The sequence below is a fragment of the Neospora caninum genome, chromosome IX (genome assembly GCF_000208865.1).
Source record: "Neospora caninum Liverpool complete genome, chromosome IX".
Classification (NCBI taxonomy): domain Eukaryota; phylum Apicomplexa; class Conoidasida; order Eucoccidiorida; family Sarcocystidae; genus Neospora; species Neospora caninum.
In genome coordinates, this window is record NC_018390.1 from 38,267 (window position 1) to 59,961 (window position 21,695).

Consider the following 21,695-nt stretch of genomic DNA (forward strand, 5'->3'; position numbering starts at 1 on the left):
CTAGTCGATATCGGCACCGTTGTTTTATGCACTCATTTTTATCACCAGAAGCGAACTGTCTGCAACCGCGCAACAAACAGACAACGCCTGCCATTAGGCAACCCATCATGCTACTGAGCCTGACTGGTGGATAGACGCTGTAGCGGTGTGTAGTCTTGAGTCGCAGTGAGCAGTTCCCTACACAAGCACGTCCACGAAGTTACCAAAAGTAAACGACATCGACTAATCGACGCCAGTGAGCGTGAGATAAATCATCGGCATCGCAACGGTGGCTGACGATACAGATGATTCCAGCACCATTGCTACTCGCTGCATGGATGGATGACAATAGAAGTAATTTTCAGCAATGTACCTGCCCTTGCAAAAACGTAGTCGCTGGGGCCGGCCGCAACACGCACTGTTGTTCGGGTCTAAGCTGGCGAACGTGTTGCATGCTGCATGCAGTTTCACTTCTCGATACTGTCAATCCCTCGACAAACTCCTGGTGAGCGATACGGTTCAGATAACACACGGATGAGAAGGACTACATTTCCTAGAACAGTTGACGTTTTGGGAAGCTAATTGGGTGTCCTTTGAAGAGAGCTTCTGTTCGGTGGTCTGTTGAGCAGTAGATGTGTGTGCTACAGTACGGGCTGTCCGAAGATGAATCCCTTAGCGTCGAACCGGCGGTTTCCGTATGTTGGTCACGTCGTGTTGCAAGAAATGTAACTTCTCTAAAACACTGCGGGGGGTCTTATTGATGTCACGAACGCGAAGTTCCGAAGTGACTGGTGTGCCGGCGTGTCAGTGGCAATATGCAGCATCGTTTCCGGACATTCCTGCCGCCGGCCAGCGGGCCAGCAAGAGCTCCGACGGCAGTCTGGGGCTCTGAAGTTCACAATGAGACGGGTACCGGGGCATCGGAACAGTTGCCGGAAGGTGGCCGGATTTCCCCAGATGGCTTGGCCGTACACGAACACGTATGCACGGCGGGGAACCCAGCCGGCGGCGCCGTTGGGAAAGGCAGTTTTCTTCAGTGCAGCATGAGTGGTTTGGTACCAGCAGACGCTGAGCACTCATTCGAATCTCTCCGATGTCTGCTTACAAAGTCGTGCTCTAGGATGTCTCCATGCTGCTTTGTGGACAGACGCTCAATGATGGTAAGGTGTAGAAGGACATGCCTACCTTCCCAGGCATGCCCTCACGCGGCACCGCTGGTGACACCAGCTGCAACAGGTACACCCGGTAGCGTGAACTACGGCGTCGTGGTAAGAACATATGTATATCCTGAAGGGCTTTCAGGAGCGTGTTTGGTGAATGTTGTAGCGCGGCCGGAAAGTGATACGGCAGGCGACTGGCAATCAACGTTGACTGGCCCTGAAATTGATCGCCCGGGGACAGGTCGTGGTCATGCGCCGGTGCACTCCGTGGACCCCCCCAAATTTGAAAAGGTTGATAGAAAATCAACCGATGCATCGGCGCCAGCAGGCGTTAATCAATCTGTTGGAGTTTCCCAGCACAGAGCCTCAAAGAGGCAGGACGTGGATATGGTCTTATGCTACGAGGCTGTGACAACAGGTGCAACAGGAGACTTCTTCCATCTGCTAGACCTCACGTAGGGCACGTTCACCCCGCTTAGTGCTGTGGTATTGCGATGAGTTTTGTGGAGTCAGACAAAGTTGCGTATCGGATCGGGCGATAGTGGAGGACAGTCCTCAAGTCAAGTGGCTGTTGGTCGGCCAGAGGAAACTTGCCATTTGGAGGCCGTGAACATTATAACGAGTTATCGATAAAGCGCCGCACATAGCCTCAGCTGAAGCCGCCTAGGCGCTCAGCAGGAAAAGAAAAGTTTTGCGTATGGGCATGCAAATGGAGTGCAGAAAAAACTGGAACCTCTGTTGATAGCATTTCGTCAATGCGTGATGCTTGTGCTCAGGGAACACCAAGTGGAGTGCTGGAAAGGACACGTCTATGAATTCCGAGGAGGCGAAGAATCCGATCTTCCACACAGCGTTTTCCTCTGCCGCGTGTACACTGTAGGCTACAATTGCGTGTTTCATCTAGTGAGTGTGCTTCTCGGAGGGTGTCACCGGCAGTCGCAGCCATGTGTCTGCGCTCCTAATAACACTAACTCTAACTTTCGTAAGTGAATCCTCACGGCAGTGCTCTCTCCGCGTGCAGTTATACAGGAACTAGGAAGATGTCTTTTCTCTGCAGGACACAGCGGCTACCAAGGAGGCCTACAGCGGCTGCGTGCTAGTACATGTGTGTACTCGCGCATCCTTGAGCCGGACAGCGAGTTCGTCGGATCTTCAGCAGTCAGCGGCTCGTATGACGGAGTGCCTACTTAAAGTCCGCAAAGCTCTTCGACCATACGTGAGGCTGAAAAAACGTCACTTTCTAAGCATGGGCGAATCAAGCCTTGCGGGATCGCCTGAGGTCTTCCCCCAATCGGGAGACGGTCGTATGATTTAACGTGACTCAAGTCTGTTCGGAGTACCAGGGCTCTCCAGACGTCTTGAGCTCGCGTATGTGTCGCGCGGCTTGGCGTGAGCTTGATATTGTTTCCGTTGTTTCATCTCGGCGAAACTTGCCCTGTGCAAGTGCGTGTCTCGCCGCTAGTTTTACAAGCAATTTGCTGACGTGTTGTCGAGCCATGCTGTCGACGTGGTAGAAGAGCGCAGAAAGGCGAACTTGGTGCTCCCATTAATGAGCAGCTGCTACTCATGGTGGCCCCCTGGATTTGGCTGGAGATTTTACCGTACTCACAGCCAGGCAGTTGCGAGAGATAACAGAAGTCACCAACATAGAAACATTGATGACTCACACACTTAAGAAATCATACTGTGACCACGCACGTAAACGAACTTCGCTTCCCCAGACGGGTGCGTTAGCTCAACTGTTGTGACGGATTTACAAGGCGGCTGCAAGGTGACTCCGTGCAGTCGATTTCGAGTGCGTACAATAACGCATCGTGCTGATTAGCAGCTTGGCGAAGCTTCTAGGAGGCAACACAGAGTTTCATGCATCGTGGCGGAACAGCGGTCGTCTCCTCCACCGTGCCTGGGCACAAAGGAAACTGCAATCGACAGAGAACGTTAAATGAAACATGTGAATGCAGAGTGCCTGGTTATTTGGGTGCGTGGGCAGATTATGTCTGCCAAGAAGCAGCACAGAATTATCGTGTTCGTCGCAAGGTGGTGGTCGGGAATGTTCCGCCGGAAATTCAGGATCTAACGTGGTAGCAGCCCTCTCCACTAACAATATCAGACGTGCATTCTCGTTCTTCCCGAGCACGTTTCGCGAACTGCAACAACGGCCGTGGCCGCAATTTTCTGGCCCCTCTGGCCGACTGCCACAGAAGTTGTTAACGAAAAAGACTCAATGTTTCACACAAGAGAGGCCATTCGCTAAAAGATTGCCGGCGGGCTCAATCATTACTGGCATGACACTGCGAGTTGGTCAATACGACCGGTACATATTTGGATCGCTTGTTGCTTTGAACGCGGTTCGCAAGCCCGTTTTACGTGTTGTGAGAGCAAGTAGCAGGATACACAGAACGCTCCACGTGAATGTGTAGGCCGACTGAAGTGGACCCCAACCCCTATAGGAGGGTCACCGTGCGTGCCGACCCTACCGGAACCAAGACCTCTCACTTGAGTGTGTGCCGGCCCATCTTTGCAGCGACAGGTATGGAGGAAGCTAGCGTGGTTCGACACTGCATAGAGTCGTAAGAATACTTAAGTCAATAAGGGATAGATGGATATTATTCTTGTTGCGCGACTTAGACAGGGAAGGATAGACGACAGGCCGCGCACCCCACCCGTCTCCCAAGACTGCCCGACCACCCCACCTGCCGACCGCAAAAGTCGCGTCTGGCCTTCCATGTCGTAGACTAGCTGGTTGTACCAGCGGCCACACTCAAACAGGGCAATCAGGAGGACAAGATCACTCGAACTTGAACGAGAATGTAGAATGGATAACACACCGCAAACTGAAATGCATTCTAAAGTCTGATTGGTCAGTGCTTTGGTGGGCTGTTATGTGCCGTGCCGGTGAATGATGATGACGGCACAAAATAAGTATTTTTGCTGGAAGATGCTTTTTGTAGCTCACCAGTTGGCTCCACAGCAGTTCAAGCGCTGGAACTTGGAAGGGTTCTTCTATATCCTCTAGGAAGGACGGAGGCTCTGAGAAGCGAGAGCCAACGACATTCTTCCGTTCTAGTTCTGTCACCATGCCGCTTCGTGTGCTCCTCTGGGCGGTCTGTCTCTCTGTCATACTCGGGTTTTCTGGGTGCCGCAGTTGTGCGCCCGCGGACGGAGGCCAGTAAGTCTGCGACCCAACTCAAGTAACGGCAGAAATAAAGACTTTTACCTTCCCCGCTTCAGGAAATGGAGCAATGCTCAGTGTGTTTCGTCTCTGTCTCACAGGGAAAGTGTAGGCGAGCGACGCCCAAGAAAGGGTAAGAGATGATACTGACATGGTGCATGCCGAGTGCACGTAGTCACAAGCTGTAACTTCAGTTACTCCCAAATATAGTAAAGTGCAGTTAAGCTGTAAACCGCCGGCGGTTGTTCTTTCTCAGGCTACGACCACAACAGGTGGATCACTGCAGACAACTGTCGACTTTCGAAAGACATAAACTACTCGTCGTGCAGAGAGAGCTGCGAGCAGGACGAGACATGCAAAGTTTGGAGTTACTTGTCTTCGGGAAATCTCTGCAAGCATTGTACCAGCCTGCATGACTGGTTCTCGTGGGAGAGGATCCCTGATGCCAAAAGTGGACGTGCAAACTCCAACGTAACGAGCGGTGAGAGTGTGGACTCAACGATGGCGTTTACTCTCCCGGCTACGGCAGTTGCGCCGGGTGCAGTCTCCAGGAACGTGATGACGTATTTCTCCTCTTGGTAACCACACCTCATATTAGTCTTGTTGCGGGCCCCCGTTTGCTTATTTTTCGGCATGCAGAGGACTGCCAGTGGCACGACGTAGTGTTTGTTCCCCGTCTCGCGTTGACTAAACAACAAGAGGAGCCAAAACGGGAGACCCTGGAAGCGTGCCACGACGCCTGCCGTTCACGAGGGACACGGTACTCTTGGTACTCAACAGAGGATGTCGGTCATTGCATGTAAGTGTCCCACAGACAGCTAATGTGAACGTTGGATTGTGGCTCCCGTTCAACCTCGGTGTTTTTGGTTTCCGATGGCGCCCGTCCATGTGCCCGTGCGGCGACAAATGAGGCGTGATTCCAAGTTGTATGCGTCTTTCCGTTGATGTGGGGGCCACCTCATTCCTGCAGATGTCACGATGGCGATGTGGAAGCAATAAAATTTCTGGGTGGCGTAGCCGGTGAATATGGAGACTCGGGATGCGACAACAACGTATACCCGGAGCACCGGCAGCCAGATGATAACGGTAAGAGGGCGTGTCTCTGCGTCGTGGATCGATTCTGTTTGGACACCAGTACGGAGTTCGCCAGAGAAGCTTGCCGCTGTTGGATTCCTTTGTAATTTTCTGCAGATGCTCTTTTGCTGAGGTGAAGCAAGGCATTTCGTGGGGATGGCTGTCTCTCTTCGGTGACTTTGTGGTCGGCAGGCGGGTGCTTTATGGTGAATTCAACGTTTGACATCACGGATGGCAAGCTGTGCGTAAAAGTTGCTTGCGGCAGCAGCCTCCACGCCAGCGTTGGAATCTGTACGGCAAAAACATGCCAAAAAGCTTGCCAGGCAACGCCAAACATGTACGAGTACTTCGCGTATGTTCCAGAAGGTCCCGTTAATAATGTTGACGACGATGGAGAAAGTGTTTGTTATTGCTGCAAGAAGTCGGCACAGAGGACTCCGGCGAAGAAGGTGTTAGCTGGGCCGCGATGGTGTAGTGGCTTCAGTTCAGGTAACGCTTTCATGTAATCGAGGAGCGGCTCTTGATGGGCTAGACTACCAACATCTGAAAGAAGCATTTCGGACTCCAATTTCAAGCTGCTGTAGCGCGTTGCGCCGTTATTTTGTGATGTTGCTTTCGAAATTTAAATGGTTTGAATATAATACAGGAGCAAACAGCAGAGCCACGAACAAGGCCACCGAGCCGTCCGAAGTATCGTGGGCGAACGCTGACAATGTCCTAGGACACCTTTGCTTTCATGATATCCACGTAGTGCCGGATTCAGCGTTTTGCCACAGATGTTAGATTACCCTGTTCTTATTCGTGGACATACAGGCAGCATTTGTACGTTGCACAATCTGTCTGCTCGTGAGTTCAGATGGTTGCTACACGGCTGACGTGATGTACAAGCCTTGCACTCAGCTGGACGAGAAAGTGGATGATATTTATTCCTGCCAACAAAAATGTCTTAGCGCACATGGCGGGGGCTGTAAAAAGTTCACATTAACTCGTGAGGGGAATTGTCTCCTTTGCCAAGAGGAAGCCATCGAACTGGTCGTCCCTGGCGCCTACAGCGGTCTTCCATTGTGCCCCGAAGGTATGGTGACGCCGCCGTAGGAAACTGAATATCCATAGGAAGCGCACCTGAAAGCAGCCGTAGAGGAGAGGCATCATTCGTTTTCTTTTCCATTTGTTCATATTCTTTTGCAATCCAGACGAATGCAATCACAAGGATGTCCTCTTTTCTGGCGATTTGATATCGACACCCGCACCCTATAAAACTGGTCTGCCACACCAATGTCGCCACTGGTGTAAAACTATCATCGAGGGGTGCCACGGGTACTCCTGGACTGCTCAAGATGTTCATGGCACCTGCAGGTAGGACAAGGAACGGTTGATACCCTGGCACGGAAAGGGCATTTGACTGCAAGTCCTCCACGTTGCAGCGTTTTCCCCTCCCACGCAGCAGCACGTTTCGTCACATTAGACTTCCACAACTCTTATTCGTAACCCATCGTTCGTTGCTTCTTTCCTCTTTTCCCTTCTCTGTGTGTTTTTAGTTATCACGGAAAGAATGCGCTTCCACAACTAAATGCCGGATCAGTGTCTGGTTTGCTTTCATGCACGGAGATTCCATTACTGCAGTATCCAAAGGAAGGTAATGAAGCAGGTCGGCTACGTCCGGCGTTGAGACATATCCACCAGGTTCTGTCACTCAGAATAAGCAAGGGGCCTGCTGGTTCAAGGCAGAGGTTGATCACATAATCAGAGGGCACGTTATGTTGTCGCTTTCGATTTGGAATCATTTGTTCAGAAACATGCCAAGAAGGGGTTGTCTCTACGGACAGCTGCCTCCATCAGCAGTACATCGTGTCCGCAGAACAGTGTCAGTCTACATGCGCCGAAGCCGCGGAAAAGGACGGAGAGGCGTGCACCTTCTTCAGTTTTTCTTCAGAAAAGAAGTGCTTTCACTGCCCCAAAGTACCGTCAAGCCTCACGGCGGATTCGGCCGACGCAGTGAGCGGGAGCCCTACTTGCAAACGAGGTGTGTCGCGACAGAACAGTGGGCTGTGACTGTGCCCTCGTAGCCTGGGTCAGAGTCTGGGTTTGCCAAATGAAGAAGGATGACAACATTGACTGAAAAGCATTATTTCAAAATCCTTTGCTCTCCATTAACTTTGTCTCTTTCGCAGATGAGTGCCTTATTCCCCACTACATCTACTATGGGACGGAGCTACTGCAGACAAGCCAGGGCACCCACACGGATTGCAAAAACGTTTGCTCGCAATTACAGGGGAGCAAATATTACAGTTGGACTCCCCTGCATCTTACAGGAAGCTGCGAGTAAGATGCTGCCTCTATTCCTAAAGGCATGGAGAAGGTTGTACGCGTTTTCCGCAGGTCACTCATGTGCCGCTGTCGCCTGTAAAATGCAGGAAACTATAGCTTGTCCTGAAACGTCCTATTTTTCAAACCTTTTACGTCTGCTGTGGTTCCTTCTTGCGTACGTGCATTGACAGGTGCTATGCGAAGAAAGGAACAAACCTGTTTCATTTCCCTGGTGCTTTGTCGGGTGAACTCATCTGCCAAACTCGACCGTCTCCTCCCCAACTACAGCCGATTAATGGTAAACATCCATGAGGATTTGAGGGAAGTGTCATACCATCTAGTCCACACTCTGTGGTTAAGCCATTCGCTTTCGAAACCTCTCATCTGTTTTATGTTCGTTGCCTGCCGCCTCAGGGAGCTGCTATGCAAGGAACATGCTCTTCACTGACGGTTGCAAGCGGGCAGCGAATATCGAGAATGCCTTTTTCTGCCAGCAGGCCTGTGCCTCCAGAGGAGACTGCACGTATTTCAGCTTCTCCGGAGAGGGCAACGTCTGTTACCATTGCGAGAAGAAACCGGCAACACGAATATTCGATCCGTATGCAGTCAGTGGCACGGCGACCTGTGACAGCGGTGAGTCCAAAAAATTTCAAGAGTGCACAATTCATAAAAGTCTTCTGAGTTTTTTGCTCACCAACCAGCTTTCATGCCGAAACAGACACAGCTCACTGGCAGATGTCGCATCCTCCACGAAACAGTGTTCACAGTAGCAGGGACTATGTCTTTTGGTGTGCTTGTGCTTTATGCGCTCTTCTTGCACTACCAGACAAGTGCCTGTCTCACGATGCCATGTTTTCCGGAGATGAGATTGCAACCGCCCGCTACAATAAGGGCTTCCCAGGGGACTGCGAACGGTGGTGTACACATCAGGTTCGTGAATGTCGCCAGTATTCTTGGATTCCCAAGGATATCAGCGGTCAGTGCAGGTGAGGCTAGCAATCGCGCCTTTGGAGCGGATAACTGCTGTGCGCTCCGTTGACAGCTTCATGGTAGCACCTAGTTTTCATTTTTATCTCTGGGACAATGGGCGACATGATAAGCTTGCGAGGTCCGTGTGCAGGTACTTCCGGGGAGATGCCACAGCTGCTTACACACGGAGCGCTGTCTCCGGTTTACGCGATTGCAAAACACTGAAGGATCCATCAGTGGAAGTTGGCGACAACGGTAAGGGATCTGCAGGTGCTTGCGGAGGTTAAGCAGAGGCAATTCGAGTGTTTTGAAGCTCCAGCAATGACATTATCAGTTTAGATATGGGCACTCCTTCATAAATTGAAAAGCAAGTTCGGGGACTACCGGCACCAACACGGCATCAAATGGCAGCTTGTGTTTCTCTTATGGACCCATGCTTTCAATGCGGGAGGCTGCTATGTTTCAAAATTGCAGAGTAATGTTCTCGGATGCTCTCTCGTTCAAGCTCAGCATGCTTTCGAATGCAACGAAAAGTGCTTGAATGAGGGAGAGACTTGCAGTCATTTCAGCTTCGTGTCCAGAGATTCTGGAAGGGAATGCAGGATATGCAATGGCCAGTATAACCCCGCCACACTTATAACGATACCGGATGCCTTCAGCGGGCCACGCCTGTGCCCTAGTAAGGCAGAAAATCATGGTATCAGAAAATGACAAGCGAACGATGTTCCCAGGCCTCCAGCGTCTCAAGGGGCGCATACTATGACACGGAGCCCTGTTCGTAAATTCTGCTGCCGCAAGTTCATATCTATAAAATATGGAATGGCAAGAGATAGTAGATTGTGCGACTATCCAGGCTGCTGCCAAAATCAGATACAAAGCGGCATGCGGTTCTGTAACTGCTCTGGACGCAAACACACAGATGGACTCTGTCGTGTACGCAGTCCCGTACAACTGCTATGCTCATGGCGTGCAATACCGAGGAGACCGGGTGTCAGAGGAGAGGGCAGGCGTGCTTTTTCCTGGCGACTGCGCAGCCGCTTGCGATAAGTTACTGAATTGCCAGTATTTCTCTTGGACGCCAGTTGACGATCGTGCGCACGCAACCTGCAGGTACTCTTAACGGCCACTTTTAGGGATTTTCCTATTCACACCGCGTCCGTTGTCACGCTCACTAAGTTCCTTTGTGGCGGCTATTCCGATACTTAAACCGCTGCACCTACCTTCGCTGTATTTCCTCTCTTTGTACGCTCGTCGTGAAACGAAGAGCAATTTTTACCTGCATGTTCCCACAGCTTTCACGGACCCCAAGCCAGGAAGTCTTCAGTCGCCGATGCTGTTTCTGGAGAGCGAGGGTGCACTGAAGAGCCAACACTTCCACTTGATTCTGGTACGGATCACTCCTAGCAGCAGGCAGGCATATGGACGGGTATCTATGCATTTGTTAGTACAAGTCCTCGGTGTTCTCTGTCAGGCTCTGGAAACAGACTGCTGTGCAGCACCTTTCGATTTCAAAGGCGGAGCGGCTATCGGCATGATTGTCGCTGGTGTGCAGATTATTGCGAAGAAGGTATCGTGTTCCGAGAGAACTGCAGGCACCAGCCTCAGATGGAGTCTGAAGCTCATTGCCGACAGAGCTGCAAGAATGGCCGGAACACCTGCGCGTTTTTCAGCTTCTCTGCCGAAGGACACTGCTTACACTGCCTAGTGCGTCCAGTAAATACTGAACATAGCTGGGGAGCGATCAGCGGGGTCCCGGACTGCAAACGAGGTAAACCGTCATCTAGAATACTTCCTGGAAGACCATATCTGCATTATTTACCCAATTCCACGGCTACACTGCCAGCTGTGTGTAATCATTGAGGAAAGAATAACCGGTGGTTGTTGTGTTTGCGAATGACTTTGGCTGACGAAACAGACAGATGCATGTGGGCAGGATACGTCTACCATGGAACGCCGTCATGGGTATCGTCGTTTGGGACACAGGAGACTTGCCTGAAACGTTGCTTAAAGTTGCACGGCTGCAAGCACTACTCATGGCAACCGTTTGAAGATCGAGGTGTATGCAGGTTAGTATTTTGTCTGGAAGACAGTCCTCCCATTGGCGGGGGGGGCAGGTAAAGTTCGCTTGATGCTGCTAGTAGTTGCAATACTCGTCGTGCACCCACCCCCATTTCCTTTGTCTGGAACCGGTTGCAGCTACTATCGAAAGGGAGATGCCCTCCTCTTTCCCTTCAAGCGTGGCTACGCTGGAGAGATCGGTTGTGCTGGACCGTCAGCTCCGGTAGTCGTTCCAACCAACGGTAGGACTCATTCCATGACTTGTGCACTAAGTTAGACTCTGATCTCATTCCAGGAGTTTGAACGTAATGCAGCTTAATCTTCTATGTTGTTATGTTAATCAAATAAGTTTCATGCTCGATCCGGTAAACAAAGACATCCAAGTTCTAAACCAGTAGTCCAACTCGTACTTGTGCACTACGTTAGACTCCGACCAATTTGATGTTTGGCATGAAGAGGGAGGTTTCGTCATTCACTTATGTTTTTGGCCAACCATTTTCGAGTTGACGTGCTTGGCAGAACAGACGCGCTGCTCGTGGCTGTGATCCCGTGGGGACGGAGATCCTATACGTTCAAAGCTCTGTGCTCAACAGACTGCTGACATCTGCTTTGCTGGCGCGTTCTGACTGAATGAAAATGAAGTCTTATTTTCTTCTACCGCAGGTGGTTGCTACAATACACATATCCTCTACCGCGAGGGGTGTTCGGTCGCTAGAAGGGTTTCAAGTTCTTACCAATGCCAGAAGACATGCTCCAGCAACTCGTTGGGGAATTGTAAATTCTTCAGCTTTTCGGAAGAGAACGGCACCTGCTATTTGTGCCCAACTAAGCCACAGAAGTTTGAATTCTCAGCGTACGCAATCAGCGGCCATGCAACTTGCACGAGAGGTAAGAGAACATCGTCCTGCCTCACTCCGAACGACGCTGACTCCAGGAGAGAACAACACTTCATTTCACTGTGGTATGATTTCTCTTCGAGGTTTCTCCAGAGGAATGCTATTCAGCGGGTTTGATTTACACTGGAGACAGCATTGCAGCACCGACATACGAAATGGGATTCCCCGGCGATTGTGAACAGTGGTGTAGCAAAAGTATCCATGGATGCCATAAATATTCCTGGTCACCTGAAGGTTCCATTGGGCGATGCAGGTACGAAGTAGACTGTTTTTTTTGCTTGGGTTGAGGAAGGGGCAAAGCTTTTTCATGGCGGTATCACCCCTCTGTTGTAGTCTGTGTAACTGGCACACGTACACAGTGGACTACCCTTGCCTCCTAGTTCTCCTGTGCACACTACTCAGCTTCCACGGGCGTCACGCATACCTCAAAGTTGAGGAGAAGTGTATTTCAGGGCTCCGGGACTGCAGGAAGCCTCGTCAAATACCAGTGGTTCCTGCAGACAATGGTACGTTGTCCAGAACACAAGTTCTCCAGACGTATCCAACGGGTCTTATTGGAGAAGATTCACGGGGTTTGCTATGCATATTTCGCTCGCGAGCTTGTTTCGATGTATGCAGCCGGATGCTTTAAACTCGACAAGGTGTCTCTCGACCAAACGTGTTCGGTAGTGCCCCTCGTCCATAACGTCGTTCAGTGCCAGCACGCATGTGCACAATTGGGCAAGACCTGCACACACTTCACCTTCGTTAGCTCTTCGACTATTATGCTGTGCAAGACATGTGCCGGGGATTATCTGCCAGAGAACATCAAAAGGCACGAGGGAGCAGTCACTGGCCCGCGCGATTGTTCCGCAGGTATGGGAAGTAGCAATGCAAGACAGACCGCTGTTCTGGTGCCCTGTTTGACTTGCCCGACTGAGTCACTCCGTGCTTAGGACGGACGAGAAAGGACGGGCATCCGCAGTTCCTCCAAACGACTTTTCTCAAATCCGTGTTATTGTTATTCCTCAGTTCCCTTGAAGTGCTACAATTACGGCAAGATCCACAAGTTGGATTATCTGGACACGACCAACATGAACAGTGTTGGCTTCCCCGGTGACTGCAGGATCTCTTGTGATGCACACAAATCGTGCACCTTCTTCTCCTGGCTTCCTTTGGAAGACGCGTCTGGTAGAGGCATTTGCACGTGAGTCCCCATGTTCTATCGCATCGCCAGCGAGAAAAAATCAGTACGCAGATGCTAGTGTAGGCAGTACAACGTTTCCGGGAACAGTTGAGTCTCGGACGCGAGTTTATGAGAAGATAGTCCCACAATACAGAGTATTTCTTTGAAATGCATACATCTCACCACCGCACTGCGCCTGTTGTGTCACCGATGTTGTGTTTTTTGGGCATATACTCAGGTACCACGGACCCCGAGCCATTGTTGTCGACAAGGCTGGTGGCGTTTCAGGCCAACGCAACTGCAGCACAAGCACCTCTCATCTCGTGCCAGGTATGCTTCTGTATGGATGAACTTTTCCTTAGTCGTGTAGTCCTCGATGTGTCTGATTTGCATTGTTGTGTGCATGAATGTCCTTTGTGTCAACCGGTACTTCGAGAGCTGTCTACGCAGACAGACCAGGCCCAGTTTCTGATGCTGTGGTTTCCGCAGAGCGCTGCTTCTTTTACGAAATAGTATTTGCTGCTCGGCCCATAGCTGGCAGTGCGACCTCCAGTCCGTCGTCCTGCCAGAAGACGTGCAGTATAAATCCACGATGCGAGCTCTGGTCATGGTATCGAGCGCACATTGGCGGCTACTGCACACACCACACAAGAACGGCAATTCACTCTGGTTTCCGGCACCCTTACGGAGTCAGTGGGCAAAAGTCATGCCACCCTTCACTCACGTCTGTCCAGTTTCCGGTTCCAGGCAACAGTAAGCGATGCAAAATTCGCGAGATATGCTGCCCCGTGAGAGCTCGCTGTATCCAGGACCCGAAAATGCGAAGGCTCGTGGTTCTTCTTCCCTTCAAATCCAAACGATCTTGGGATAGGGTAGGCAGTGGAGCTTTATCGCGGAACTTGCGTGGCTGACGCCGAACTACGTAGACGTCAAAAGTGAGTTTTTGTCACACGTCCGGTCTTCCCGGTTTTCCTCGACATATTAGGTGTGCCCTTCTGCTCCGTTAAGTAAAAGCGGGAGACGTCATCTTTCTGCAGAATTCTTGTCCTTTTCAACTGAAAGAAACGAAATGGGAGCCGTCCTTCCTCACTTCTCAATCAAATACTGGACTTCCAAAGGCTGGTTTTTTGTTGCTCTGCTTTTTTTTTCAGACGGGTGCTTCGTTGCCAACACCGTGTTCACTTCGAGCTCCTGTGTGATTCAGAAAGCACTCTTCTTCCATGCTCTACAGTGCCAGAAAGAATGCATGGAGCAACACCAGCTGGGGAAACCTTGCCATCACTTTTCGTACTCTAGAATCGACCATACTTGCAGTCTGTGTTCAGACAAGCATGCGGATGACAAACATTTATGGGAGCCCTCAGTTGGCGCATACAGTGGTCCTAGGAATTGTGCAAATGGTATGCTCGGTTGCTACCCTCTAACTTTTTTGGAGTACCAGAAGAGGTGTTAGCTTCAGCTACTCTACGGTTTCGTTAGAGGGGGATCCCCAAACACGATTTTATTGATAAATTCTGTAGAGTCACAGAATATTGGTCCAGTACTACCCTGTATCCCTGCCTACGAGCCCACAACCAGTGAATTAGTGCGTCTCCCCCTCCTCGCTGTCTCGAAACATCTTTTCAGCTCTTTCTGGATGCAAGCGATCCGTTACCGTAATTGTGTGTGACCGTCATCTGTGCTACAGACAAATGCCATTTCAAAGATTGGAACTACGACGGTTACGAGCTTCCCGGTCCCAGGCATGGCCTTCCTGCCGACTGCCAGGAAGCGTGCAACAAGATAGAAGGTTGTGATTACTTCTCGTGGTCTGCCACCAGGTACTCCGGTTTCTGCAGGTGAGAGGTGGACTTGTTTCATCCGGACGTCCTGTCGGCTCATCACAACGCGTTATTGACCAAGGAACTCGGTGCCATGTTCTGGGAAATTCTACATACACTTTAACAACAGCGAGCCTATGGAAGTGTGTAGAGTTTTGTCTAAGAGAGACTTGCACTCCCATCCCCTCAGGTACCACTCAAAGGAAGCGGTTCCAGTGAAATTAAAATGGGGCGTTGCGGGCCCGCGGGTGTGCAGCTCCCAACCAGCGCAGCCGTCGGTGGTGTCGCCCTTTGATGATACCAGTAAGTTTTGCACTCAGGCTTCCTCTTATCAATCCCGTTAGTGGTTTTTCCTGACTGGAATAACAGCTATTGATGTGTGTCTCCAAGACGAAACTACCGACTGGGTGGTTTTCATGTGCGGCAGTCTCAGGTGAATACATCGTCAAGGAAGTATTTGTGCTAATTTTAGTATCTTCTACCGCTTTAACAATCCTCGGTACACACTTGGTTGCATCATCGGAAGATTATGCCCTAATCTTTTGTGCTTCGTTGTCGAATGTACGCAGGTAGCTGCTTTGCTCTGAACGCGGTGTACCTACATCACAGCTGCGTGGCAAAAGGGCAGTTTGCGCATGCACGGTCTTGTCAGGCAGCCTGCGACAGCATCCGTGACTCTGCTTTCTCTTCTTTCCTTCCGGCCGGAGCATGCATTCGATGCACATCTGAAGCGGCTGCTCTATTTCCTACCCTAATGTGGAATGCCATCAGTGGCAGACGAGACTGCACTACCCTTCCCGTCACTCCCCTATACTCCAGTGGTCCGAATCCGCCTTTTTTGCCAGGATTCCCCCCGTCTTCCGCACTGACCTACCTGGGGGTGCCCGTGTATCCGTTGCCTCTTGTACAATCACCAATGCCTGTTCTTACGCCCATGTACCTCCAACAGTCGCAAGGCCCATCGGCGACCAGTTCGGTACCGGGCCAGTGGACTGACGCATCGTGGCTTACTATGCCTCATGTTTACAACCAAATGGAATGGTGGACCAAGTCCCAACTGGATACATTGCACACCGAAAAGTAGCTGCCATGAAATATCATGCAACTAGAGTACGCGTTATGGCGTGAAAACAGATCCAGGTTCCTGAACTGGTGAAATCAAGGGGATCTTCCGTGTTGACAGCCGCATTCCCACTTCCCAGAAATGTGCATCTGCTGCACTGTAAGCTGCACTCGCTTTGTTTTGTGCAACAGGAGTTTCGTCTTAGGGGACAAATCGGTCATCTTGTCATGCTGCGAACTGTTTGTGACAACACATATTCAAGCTGAAGTCTCACAGAGACTCACATTCCATTTGCTCTGCAATCTCATCAAAACTGCTGGGTTCACGAATTATCCTGCATTGTCAGGGGTCATAAGGGAAGCTAAAGGATGAGAACTCCCAGGGAGAATTCCGAATTCCCAGTCTCGACCTGTACGATGGTGATTTCATTATGCCGAAAGTGATCACTGAAACTTAAGTAAGTTCACGTCTGCAATGCCTAGTTTTGGGGGATCGTCCACATTGTCATGGGATGAGGATGAGAGATGTGGCAGAACTTTGCTGAATACTCTTGAAGAATAAATGCGCAGATTATTCTACAACGAACATGTGGCTGTGGCTCCTTGGGGCGGCTGCGGCACCAAACCTTTCGCCTGAGCAGTGTTGCCACAGGAGATAGATGAACTGAGTGCTGTCGCTCTTGAACCATCACGGTCACAAGAGAATACCTTTTTTTTAAAAAAAAGACAGCAAGTGCAGTAACCAGATTCCGTCCGTCAGTACGATACGCCGAAGTTCATATTCACAAATTCACAATCGAGTTAACGGACATGCGTTGTTCATACAATCTAAGCACAGATGGCGTTAACGTGCTTCGTGGCACGTTTTTAGTCCACACAAAGAAGGCCGAAGGCTTTAGACCGTTTCGGTTTCACCGGGGCAAACGCACACTGGCGTGGCACTCACGTGCGTAGCAGCAGGAGACAATACTGCGGCCCGTCCCGATTCTCTAGTGGGGGATCTCGTGTGTGTGCATCTCAATAAAGTCGGACGAGAGAGAATGAATCCTGGTATGAGCCGCTTTTCCACACAGTGATGCGATGGAGGAAATGTACATCGACGAGTGCCTACATCAACTGCGGGGCTAGTGGCCTTGCTCACGTTGGAGTTGCCTAGAAACTGCTATCATACGCAATTACTGGGGATTCTTGAAGCGTGAAATGATGCACGGAGATTGTGGTAATTGATCCAAGTGAATTTCCTGGCTGTAGACACAAGTAAGGAGTGAAGTTGAGGAAGATAGATTCGTTGCCTGGGGTTGCTTCCGGTAGAAACCGCTTCGTGGGACTCGACCGGCCTCCTGCTTCAACGGTAGCTCTCTGCGGGTCACACTGGGACCAGGCTGCCTAGCGCTTAACAAGTGTGTCGCATCATTCAGGTTAACAAAAACTAATTACGTGCCATAGCGTAGATGTTGTGGCGAAAAGATTGCACAATGAATTGATTTTGACATATACGCTGTAATGAAACGCACCGCCAGCGCGGGATGAAGGCGTTGCAGCCTGGGTGGTGTCCGCCCGTGCGTCGCCGGCGCGGACGGCCAGGTTCCTGAAGTGCAGGGTAGAAAGACGCCGGCTCTCTCATTTCATATTTTTGTTTGCTTTTCTGTTCATACTGAACTCTTTTTCTATTTGGACGATTCAAAGATGGCGATGACGTTGACAAGCGAAGCCCAAGTCGCCGAATGGAGTGATGGGCTTATCCAACAGCACAAAGTTGTTGTGTTTTCCAAGAGGTGTGTACTGGTGTGTCAAAAACAGAAGAAACCTGAGATAGCTGAGCCCGAGATCTTTATTTTCCTCACTGACCCACAAACTTTTTTTTCCTAGAGAAGCCTGTCATTTGCCCGTGCACACTTGTCTCCCCATTTTTTCTCGTGTTGAGAGGCCTACATCAATTGACCCTCCCCTCATGCATGAGCTTTCCCAGTTCGAGCTGCCGGTCTATCGTACAAAGAAAGTTCATCCCTTCTGTTCCTGCAGCCTGTCGTGTATGGTCCCTTATTGGTATGTAGCGGTCTGTGGGGCACCCGTTCGGCACCCTCCCACATTTGCCACAGAGATGAATTAATTCTTTTGTCTGTCTCGTGCAACTGCAGCCATTGCCCCTATTGCCGAAGAGCGATCGAGGTGCTTCAGTCTGTCAAAGCGAAAGACGTGGTGAGTAGATATGAGTCCCGAAAACTCTGGTAGTGTTTAAACTAAGACGTCCTGTAGGTACCAACCATACGCGGTTACATGATGCCCGTGTGTGCTAGGTTTGATAAAGAGAGGTTCCTGGTCTTTCCACAAGTTCCGTGGATCACAGGCCTTATGCAAGACTCCGGTCTTGGACTGGCCTTGTCAACACGTAGGAACGTCACGCCTTCTAGCAGTACCCTCTCAGATACGTCACTAGCGACATTCTACCAGGAAAAGGCACTTTTGCGTTGCACCTCAAGTGTTTTATGGAGTAACAACCATTATGATCTTGCCTGATGCCATGGGAAGAGACTTGTTCATCTTTGCTGCTTGCCATCTAGCTCGTTAAAACTCGCTTGGAAGCATCGTTTCATAGTCTTCCATCGTAACTATGTCAGATATTTTTGGTGCTACGGCGTGGGTCTGCCGACGGCCTCGTTTTCTCAGCATGTCGAGCAAATTGAAGATAGCCCTTACATGGATGCCATCCAAGACTATATGAAGCAGAAGACGGGAGCCCGCTCAGTCCCTCGCGTTTTCATCGGGGGTGAGTTTCTGGGAGGCGGAGATGACACGGTAAGCGTATGCGGAAGTAAATGATACACGGCGTGCTGGTGCATGCTCGTAGACTGGAATTCGCAGTTTCCCTTCCTTTACGTAATGAGTGGATTCCAAAGCTTAAAGTGAAAGATGAACTACAGATGGACGTTCTTGAATCACACAGGCAACAACAGGAGAGCGTTGGGGGCCGTGTGCAGAAGTATGAAAGAGTGGAGCACGTCGAGTATGGCGTAGGGCGCAGGAATGGGACCCTGCTACATGTGCCGTTATGACCCTCTTCCCTTGTACACCAACATTCCGAGGATCCCCATCTTGGGGTTGGTTCTTGATGTCTTTTTATTATGTCCCAGGCGCGTGCCAAGGCTGATGGCACCCTCGTAGAGAAGCTTCGAGCAGCTGGAGCTCTGTAATCAAATATTGACGAAAGAACGCACAGGTTGGGTAGCTAACAAAATCAAGAGTGTTGCTGCAATCCTGGACGAATTGTTTAGTCGTGTGCATGTTCCACATGCACTGTCATTTTCTAATGTTTTGATGTTTCTGAACCGGAGACAAAAACTTGGCCTCGTGGATCAGAGACTGTACGGGGTGTTTATGTTCATGCTCCCTGCGTAAAGGTTTAGGTGACATTAGTAGTCGAATTTCAAAAAATTACCGTCGCGTTTATCGCCCTGCGTGGGACAGACAATTGCCCCAGAGGAAGCTCCACCAAAACGGCATTCACAAACGGCTAACTGCTAGATGGGATTTAGTATGACGAACACATACTTTATTCACTCCTTCCAAGGAGTTTTCATGTCTGTCGAGTTCCTGCTTTTGAGAGATTCGTTCTGACCTAAAGTTCGTCGTTTGGGTTTCGAGCTTTCAAGCGCTGTGCGTGGGGTAGAAAGATGTGCCTGAATAGTTTTATGGTATCTGTTTTCGTGAGCAACGAATTTTCTCATAGACAGAGGCATTGGAAGCGCATCATTTGTTTGTTGAGTTCCCTATTCTTCATTCCAGAAAGGAAGACACAAGGATAAGGAATTTTTTTCGGGACGGAGGCGGAGCTAGCAGCACACTGCTTTGTCAGCTGAGTGGAAAGCTATCACCGGATTTGCGTATCATTGGGACAGACTAGTTTGCTAGAGGTGTTTTCTGCAAACGGATCTAGTGTGGGCAAATCCTGGCCCGGTTGCCATTTTTTCCACGGGAGCTGCCGTCTCTCGCGTGTACGGTATAAAGGCAGGCATAGGGAACGTAAGAAATTCCAGACAAAAGCAATTGCAGGTGGGCACCTCTCGCCACATTTGCTGGCTACAGTGCTCTTTTGCTTTTTCAGGGAAACTGCCGCTTTCAATCTTCAAATCTTGAAGGCCATATCTAGATATACTTGAACGAGAGTCTTGCCGAGAGGGCGGGTAGTTGGGAACTTGTTCGATCATCATAACTTGTGACGTTCCTCTGTTCTGCAGTCGCACAACGCTACTCACAGGAAGTTTGAACGTACCGTATTTTTTTAGGAGGCTCCCTGCACCTGTATATCGAGCCCTCTGTTCATCGAGGGGGGGCAGCATCGCGAGCGTTTCAGAACATATGACAGACTATTCTGCGCGATTTCTGCGGCTCGCCTACTGGGGGAGAAAGTTCAAGGGTGACGCAAACATTTTGACTAATTAGAGTTTCGGGATACCTGGGCCTTGTTACTTGCGGTCAAGAACGACTAACTGTTGCGCGAAATTGACACCGTTCGACATGGCGATCATACTCCTTTTATTTTAAAATAGTTGTAGCACCAAAACAGCGATTACGCTCTGATACGAGGTTTCGATGAACAAGCTGCGGGAACGGCACCGATAAAGCTTCTACCACCACCTTTATTCACTTGCTTCATTCAAATTAGCAGATCCACAAACGTGGCAATAACCATGTTTCTGCGAACACCGTCGACCTCAGAAGGGGATAACTGCAGTGCTTAGGCTTGCCTCCTTCATGTGGTGACGCTCTGTCAAGCTTGCCTCATTGCAGAAAATTCCCCACTGCAAGTCGCTCAGAAAGATTTGATCCCGTTTATGATTTAAAGGATGTAAAGGTGCTCAGGGTCTAACCGTCGGGCCATCTCGATCATCATATTCAACGATAATTCTATTTAAGAAACTTTTAGATAAACGACATGTGAAGAGTCGGACCAACTTTTCACGCACGACGACAATTACCCGACGAAGATTCAAGCCAGCAACCCTGAAGAAGTGGGTTGCGGGATTGGCGTCACGTGAGTCGCTATCAATAACTGTTCCTCTGCCACCAACTTTCCCCGCACTTAGCACTGTTACTCTCCAAACAAATTGGTTTCTAGAGGTCTCTTCCAGCTGTACAAATGAGAGAATGCTGTTTGCCTATAAGGTTTCCTTTCTTCCCTTATCGATAAACCTCTACAACCCAGCTGATTGACACTGACAGTAATAGCGACAGACCACATGAACGACACTGTCAAAATGAATGTCAATCCTGTTGAGCGGGGAGGGGGGGGGGGGGGCGGGAAGGTGGCGTCCTACCGGAACTGCGGTATCAGAAGAAGCAGCGGTGTGTATGCTTTCTGATAAGATAATGACAGATTGGTACGGGCAGTACGGCATTAGGCATGAACGAATGGCATTTGCCACTTGGCCTCTGCAAACGCGAACAAAGATACTGACAGTGAACGAGAAGCGCTTATTTGAGTGCTAACAAGTGGCGAGTAGTACATGCTAACGGCAGCTTTCTCCGCATGATGGAATAGTCGATAGGAGTACAGAAAGCGCCACCTTCCCTGCAGCTGCTTTTCTCTTGCATCCGCGCCAGGACGCTGTCGCTCACAGGAACGGCGTTACATATTTACTTTTTTGCGGGTGAAAAATTGTACTATACGCACCTTTTTAGTTCTTCGGAAAACCTGAAGTTCCAGTTAGCATGTGCCTGTATGTTATTCAAGTAAGATGAGGCACGAGGCTGCGTACAGCAGCTGGGCCGGACCCGCCACACCTCGCTGCTTCGCTGGTATGCTTGGTTGAATTAACCCAGCCCCCCCCCCCCCAAGCTGTTATATCTAAATCCATCTATATATATATATATATATATATATATATATATATTAGAAAGCGTCAAGGGATATATTGATCTATATATAAAGACATATATCTGCTTGTGTAGGCAGTGGACTACGTCAAGCTAGCCACGAGAGTCTGTCAACGACGCAGAGAATTATGTATATATATATATATGAATATTTGGTTG

At 50.0% G+C, this 21,695-nt stretch overlaps 3 protein-coding genes across 3 annotated transcripts; all 3 read left to right on the forward strand.

Annotated features, from left to right (window-relative positions):
• Positions 1–794: 794 nt before the first annotated feature.
• NCLIV_038370 (conserved hypothetical protein) lies at positions 795–2,129 on the forward strand (the record flags this gene model as incomplete). Its single annotated transcript, XM_003880746.1, has 2 exons — positions 795–1,594; positions 1,916–2,129. The coding sequence occupies 2 exons, from the start codon at positions 795–797 to the stop codon at positions 2,127–2,129; spliced, it is 1,014 nt and encodes a 337-aa protein (XP_003880795.1).
• A 5,997-nt stretch (positions 2,130–8,126) lies between these two features.
• NCLIV_038380 (hypothetical protein) lies at positions 8,127–8,682 on the forward strand (the record flags this gene model as incomplete). Its single annotated transcript, XM_003880747.1, has 2 exons — positions 8,127–8,325; positions 8,375–8,682. 2 exons carry the CDS (start codon positions 8,127–8,129, stop codon positions 8,680–8,682), a joined length of 507 nt encoding a protein of 168 aa, XP_003880796.1.
• An 8,666-nt stretch (positions 8,683–17,348) lies between these two features.
• On the forward strand, positions 17,349–18,853 carry NCLIV_038390 (hypothetical protein; the record flags this gene model as incomplete). The annotated part of the gene is made up of 4 exons (XM_003880748.1): positions 17,349–17,437; positions 17,801–17,861; positions 18,330–18,458; positions 18,794–18,853. The coding sequence occupies 4 exons, from the start codon at positions 17,349–17,351 to the stop codon at positions 18,851–18,853; spliced, it is 339 nt and encodes a 112-aa protein (XP_003880797.1).
• Between the last annotated feature and the right edge of the window lie 2,842 nt (positions 18,854–21,695).